The 7,388-nt window shown below is 34.0% G+C and overlaps 1 protein-coding gene across 1 annotated transcript in view; it reads left to right on the top strand.

Annotated features, from left to right (window-relative positions):
• The window catches only part of LOC106875429 (uncharacterized), a 165,297-nt gene that overhangs the window by 74,609 nt on the left and 83,300 nt on the right, over positions 1-7,388 (top strand). Inside the window, exons 21-22 of the mRNA XM_052967659.1 lie at positions 2,866-2,983; positions 5,503-5,642. Of these exons, the coding sequence (XP_052823619.1) occupies positions 2,866-2,983; positions 5,503-5,642 (258 nt within the window). The remainder of the gene's footprint in view (positions 1-2,865; positions 2,984-5,502; positions 5,643-7,388) is intronic.

Here is a 7,388-nt window from a genome sequence, read left to right as displayed (position 1 = left end):
GTTCCGAAAATAATGTCCGCTCTATGTGTTGTGTTTTGAAACGCAATTTTATCATAATATTTTAATTATATTTTAGGTGAATTTCGACATACTTAATAATTGATGTATGCTCTTTAATAGTTTCTACTTATTTCAGGCAGAAAACATTTTTGAAGCATACTTAATTATGAACATGAAAAAAAAGGACCTTCGCTTATTTTTCATGCATGAGTTCAAGCTTCGGCACAATGCCTCCCAAACTGCTGCTGATATCAACAGACCATGGGGAGAGGGGTCAACAAGTGATCGCTCAGTGCAAAGGTCGTTTCGGAAATTCTGTAGTGGTGATGAGAGCCTTGAAGATGAAGAAGGTAGCGGACGGTCATGCAGTCTTAACAATGAACAATTGAAAGCGATTGTTGAACAAAGCTCACGTCAAAGTGCCAAAGAAATGTCCCGGGGACTTGGTGTCGGTATTGCAACAGTCTAATGCAATCTGTAGAAGATTGGTAAGGTGAAATAAGTTCAATGTCTTGATTATGATGAGTCCCTCAAACATTTCCCAAAGCCAAAGTTGCATCAGCAAAAGATTATGGTGACTGTCTGGTGGTCTGCAATTGGTGTTGTCCATTACAGCTTTCAGAGCATTACAATCAGAGCATTACAGCAGAGGTTCACTGCAATCAACTCTCTAAAATGCATGCTCACATACAAAAAAATGAGACCTACTTTGGTGAATCGAAGTGGCCCAATTCTGCTCTGCGATAATGCAAAGCCACATGTTGCAAGAATGACGCTGAAAAACTCACAGACTTGGGATACGAGACTTTACCACATCCTCCATATTCTCCTGATCTTTCACCTACTGAGTAGCATTTTCCAAAGCATTTATACACGTTTTTAAGTGATAAAACTTTCAGGTCCAAACCAGAGCTGGTATCAGCTTTCAAAGATTTCTTAGCATCAAAGCCAATACGTTTTTATCAACAAGGCATAAATAATCCCGTTGATCGATGGCTGAGATGCATAGACGTTCACGGCTCATACTTTGACTAATCAAAACATTTCTATTGTTAATTTTTTCAGAATAAAATTGTCTCTGAAATCGGCCATTATTTTTAGAACAACCTAATACATACATATATATATGTATGTCTGTTCTTACAACGCATTAGAAACTCTGAACCTAATTTAATGTTACGTGTTTAATATTACTCTAATACTGGTAATATCGACATTAAAATAATTGTCTCAGAGGAAACGTATCTTTAATGGTTAAAATAGATTCTATAAAAAACGAATAAAATCTTTTACTAGTCAAATGAATTAGATCTAGCCATCTAACTACATTAATATCTCTCGTACAATTCTTTCGACTGATCTGTTAATGTAAAAAATATATTCGTTTGTCAAATTTCAATAACATAATGTTATATTTAATTTATTCGTTATCAACCTAGGATTGAACGATAAATGCAGGCTTAAACTGAAGCATATCGAAGCTTGTGGTGATAAAAGGTCATATGACCGAGGGTGAGATGTCCGATCGAATGCTCGCTTATTATATTCGTTCCTATACATAAACGTATGTTTTTGTGTGTTTAAATGTTATTCATAAATGTATAACTCAGTAGATACTAATTAGGCATAACCAAATGTGATAATTAGTTTTGGTTCTTATTTTCAGTTAAACACTTTCCAGATTACACCTTTTCTTATCTTACGTTATCTTTGTTAATGTGTATTCTTACAACCGCTTAGGGTTTAATTCTTAACTAAAACTAAATATTTTTGAGTACTGTAGCAGAAATATCATTTGTGGAAATAACAAATATACTGAAAATTTTGATAAATTCAGTCGTTATCTTTGCTAACCAGTATCATATCCTTTATGAGCAAAAAATATTCTTGTTTCTTTGAACACAGTGCAACCATATTTAAAATTAATAATCCAGATGGACTAGTACATACACATCTGCGAATAAACAGAAGATAAGGATGTTTTGAAAAGCCTGTAATGGAGTAACTCATAATCGTTATCTCAGACCTTCATAATACCAACGTTGGGTGCAAATTAAAATTTTACTGTATTTCTGTTTGCTTTTACTTTTTACTAGTGACAATTGAACTCTTGGTCTTTATGATAATTAATATATTCGCTTCCAATGAAACAATATATATATATATATATATATTATATTTATTAATTATACATTGGTTCCACAGTACAAGAATTGTACTTTACATGCACTTGCTTGAACTGAAAAAATAGTGAAGAAACTGTGTTAGAGATTGAAATGCAACAACTCCAATAGCCTCATCAGCCAAGTGGATTTGCCCCAGAAGATAATCTCGTACATTAATAAAAAGAAGTTATACATTCTGAAGAAATGATGCAATTTCTTTAAATAGTTTCTTCATTTCTCTACTTTAAAGATATAAAAGGCAACATTGACTTAGGAATCTGAATGGAAACGTACATTATAAAATAGAGGGTTATTTAATAAGTGCTCCACCAATTCTAACTAAGTTATCACCTAGTTTTTAAGTTATCACTCAATCAGTAGAAGTAGAATCCAAACCATCTCCAAATCACATCCGACTGTCGCAAGAAATCCAAGACACGCTGGATAATCTTGTCCTAGATAAACCATATCTGAACGTAAGGCAGGATCGTGACAGACGCATTTGATCATATGTCAGCTTTATTTTCCAGGTCAGACCTCAGGATAACCAATATCAACGATTACAACAATTCTAAAATATGTCTAGTATTGAAACCGAGCTTCGGCTGATTCTATTGTTCTAAACACGTGAGCCAGACAATAATCAAGAAAATAATTAGCGACTAAAATAATCGATTTTTAACGTTAAATTCTATTACAGTTGGACATTGTGTATACAAAGGAAAGCTTTATGCTCAGAGCGAAACTTGGATGGATGGCTGCGATTTAGAATGTTCATGCTTGGATAGTCACACTGGTGTTTTTTCATGTTGGAATAAGTAAGTATATGAATTCCTTTATTTATTTGTAATCTTACAATTGAATAATTTAGAAATACTTAACGTGGTTTCATAAAGTCATCAGTGTTTTAATAAAACGATATGTTCTCTGTAATGTTATACATTTAATAAGACGTATTATTATATATAACGTCTACAGTTATATATAACTTACAACTACGTATTAACGACTACTTTGGTACGTATAATTGGAAGTATTTATGCTAACGATATAAGCGTACAGAAATAGTGAAAAATTTTTTATGATTCGATTTTCGCAGTTGTACTTGCATGTTAAGCAATTTTGTTTCAATGCATCTTGCAGATATTTCTAATTTAAAGGTAGACCTTTGAGGATGACGAAGCGTCGACGCATTAATTAGTTTTTATGTATGTGTGCGAATTTATAGCAATGAATTTCATTAGAATTATAAAAAGAAATATCGGTATAAAAAACCCATTCTTAGCCGTAGATGATTTCTCTTAATTTAAGAAACAACTACACTTTTGTTGGTACATACACATTTTCTCTGTCATATATGACTCCATCTTCTAGAGGCGCAAGTGTGGCTGTGTGGTAAGAAGCTTCCTTCCTGACCACATGGTTTCAGTTCCAGTCCCACAGCGTGGCACCTTGCGCAAGTGTCTTCTACTGTGAGTGTATTTGGTACACGGAAACTGAAAGCACCCCGTCGCATATAATTAAATAAATAAATGAATATACATATACATACATATATATATATATATATATATATATATATATATATATATATATATATATATATATGTATGTATGTATGTATGTATGTGTATGTATGTATGTATGTGTGTGTGTGTGTGTGCATCTATGTCTCTGTGTCTCTGTGTCTGTATCTGTCTCCCCATCAACGCTTGACAACTGGTGTAGGTGTGTTTACATCCCCATAAACCAGTGGTTCGGCAAATAAATCGATAGAAATGCACTAGGTTTAAGAAAGAAGTTCTGGGATTTATTTGTTCGACTAAAATCCTTCAAGGCGGTGCCCCAGCATGGCTGCAGTTAAATGATTGAAACAAGTAAAATAATTAAACAATACAAGATCTGCAAAAAAGTTAAAACTATATTTTCTGGTTCAGACTGAATTGGGCAAGTGACTTCTGCTGACCAAAATCCTCGTGAATGGATTTGGTAGACGGAAACTGAAATGAACTCCGTCATATATATATATATATATATATATATATATATATATATATATATATATATATATATATATATATATATATACATATGTGTGTATATATATGTATATGTGTGTGTTTGTTTTTATCCCCCCCACCATCGCTTGATAACCGATTTTGGTGTGTTTACGTACTCGTAACTTAGTGGTTCGGTAAAAGGACCCCGATAGAATAAGTACTAGGCCTACAAAGAAAAAAGTTCTGGGGTCCATGTCTTCGACTAAACGACCCTTTAAGGTCGTGCTGCAGTATGGCCGCAGTCAAATGACTGGAACAGGTAAAAGAATAAAAAATACATACGTACATACGAATATTCATATATACATACATCTATGTATATATGTTGGGTCATCTCATGCGGTTTTTCATACTTTTATTTTTCAAAATTAAGATAAAGTTCTTTTTTAATCTAAAATATGCTCTTCCATCTATCTAGTAGACGTGCAAGGACACTCTTCCAAACTTCACTAGTCTGTGACGAAAAATACTCCTCCAGTACTGTTCTGACCTCGTCTACAAAATTCATATTTTTTCCGTCCAAATGATTTTAAAGATTGCAAAATAAATTATAATCAGATGGGGCATTGTCTGGTGAATATGGTGAGTGGGGCATCGTTTTCCATTAAAACTGTTCCAGCCTTTGGAATGTCATCTTCGGTGTATATGGCTAAGCATTAGACTCGGAAAGTTTGTGAGAAAGTCATTGATCCAATTTGTTGACTCTTCTGATAGGACACATGTGTCGATGAATAGTTGAATGACCAAATCCAAGCTTTTCTGCTAGTTACTCAACAGTTGCGATGAGATTTTGTTCCACAAGGGTTTGTAGGATGTCCTCGTCGAGGTCTACAGATCTTCTAGGACGAGGCTTGTCTTCCAGTCTGTTGCTTTCGGCTCGGAATTTCTGGAACTACTGTTGACACTGGCTTATACTTATTGTTTGATCTCCATATAATGCATTGATATTCCTCGCATTTTCGGTTGCGTTGTTGCTTTTATTGAACTCATAAAGCAAAATATGCCGAATATGCTCTTTTGTCACTTCCATTATAGCTTTGAAAACATAACTATTAAAATTGAACTGCACTCTTCAAAACTTGCTCTACGAATAAGTAGAAAATAAATTACTACTTTTAGTTCATGCAATTGGAAAAACCGCATTACATATGGGATGACCCTATATAAATATATGTGTGTGTGTGTATCTCTCTCTCTCTCTCTCTCTCTCTCTCTCTCTCTCTCTCTCTCTCTCTCTCTCTGTATATATATGAATAAGTTTTCGAATTTCCTTTCAGATGTCCTATTTACCACAACCTTCCACCAATGTGCACTTTAGTCGACGTTGAAGGAGAGTGTTGCAAAAAACCAATTTGCAACTTCAACGGTAAACATACAAGAACTACTGGTCATAACAAGGGTAAAAGCCTTGGTGTTGGTAAGTAAAATCTATTTTAAGAGAATATTTCAACTATTTTAATAGGATAGTTATTATTTACGAAAATGTTGCTATGAAGATATTTGCTCTGAATTTTCAGAATCGAATTTAACGGAATTTAATCAACTTCTCATTAATATTTTTAGTAACGTTTTCTTTACATTCTCTTTCTAATCATTCTTATTAGTTCATTATTAATGTTACTGTAATGTTAATAATAATAGTAATAATAATAATTGTAAGAATAATGTTGTATGAAATCTGGAAATTCGATTTTTCTTGCAGTCTAAATGTAATGTTTAATTCAGATTTATGCTTGGTGACTTTTTCCAGCATAGTTTTTTGAAATATTAACATCATATAAAATGGTATTCGCAGCATCTGAATATTGCTTTAAAATTTTGGTACAAGATCAGCAATTTCGGGGGAGGGTGTATGTCGATTACTTCGGCCCGAGTATTCAACTAGTACTTATTTTATCGACTCGATAGTTGAAAAAGAACGTCGACCTCGGCAGAATTTGAAGTCAAAATGTAAAGAGGGATGAAATGCGGTTAAGCATTTTATCCGGCACGGTAACAATTCTGCCTGCTCGCTGTCTTACAGTATAGAAAAAATATTGCATTCTGTTTGTAACGTACAAAATGTTTTTTGCAACCGTTGTGGAATATCTAGTACTGGAGTATATATTAATACTTTATAGTTATAACATTGGTAGACCTGTTATCTGTCGACAATTTCATTTGATTAGAGATAGAATAGGCAAGTCAGCAATTTGGGATTCTGATCAAAAGAAAATTCCAGAAGCAGTATCACATTATACGTTCTGTGCTTATGGTTTAACTGGAATTAAGAGTCAAAGGCTAATGAAATATCCGCTAATTCTAAACTTGATGAACTAATTAGAAATTGAGCAAGCAGCGGTAATCAAGGTACATATTTAAAGACAGATGAATAGAGATAGTGATTGCATAATTTCAACTCCAAAGTCTTGACTAGTTCTGCCCATAGAGTGTGGCTACGTTGTTTTTAAATACTGTTTCATCTATCCTCGTGAGTCAAGTTGATTGTTAAAACAGAAAGATCAATAAATATTGTTAACAACAAAACTGTTAGTGATTGTAAAACTTCACACTATGAGATATATATTAGACACACAGGCGCGCGCGTGTACACACACACACACACACGTACATACACACACAAAACACATACACACACGCACAAACACACACACGCATGCACACGCAGCAACACAAGTATGCACACACACAAACATACACAAACATTCACAAACGGACCAGACACATTGTTATCTGTCTCCTCTTCTATCTTTTCTCTTGTCAAAGACAATATTTCTCCAGCGTTCGCTACCTTACCTCGTCTGGCCTAACGGCCCTCCATGTGTTTTCGTTTGGGTTGTTGTATGTCTCCACTGTCCTGTTTTTGTTAGCAACCTTGACTCTCCGCAAGTCACAAATTTTATTTTGGTTCTCGGGAGAAACTACCTTCCGAAGCCTCATATTGTCGGTGATAGTTCGAAATGAAGAGTAGATGGACAACCGACAACTGATGAAAGGTCGTTCTTTATGTTACTTGTCTTGTTTTCCATTTGTTTCTCTCGTTGTTTGCATATCCAAGTTTGTCTTCATATTTCATGTTGTTTTCGTATTTAATGTTGTTTATGTTTTGTGACGTTCTGTACCCATATATGCATATATATATATATATATATATATATATATA

The sequence above is a fragment of the Octopus bimaculoides genome, chromosome 4 (assembly GCF_001194135.2).
Source record: "Octopus bimaculoides isolate UCB-OBI-ISO-001 chromosome 4, ASM119413v2, whole genome shotgun sequence".
NCBI classification, from domain to species: Eukaryota; Metazoa; Mollusca; class Cephalopoda; order Octopoda; family Octopodidae; genus Octopus; species Octopus bimaculoides.
This window is presented reverse-complemented; position numbering and strand designations above follow the sequence as displayed.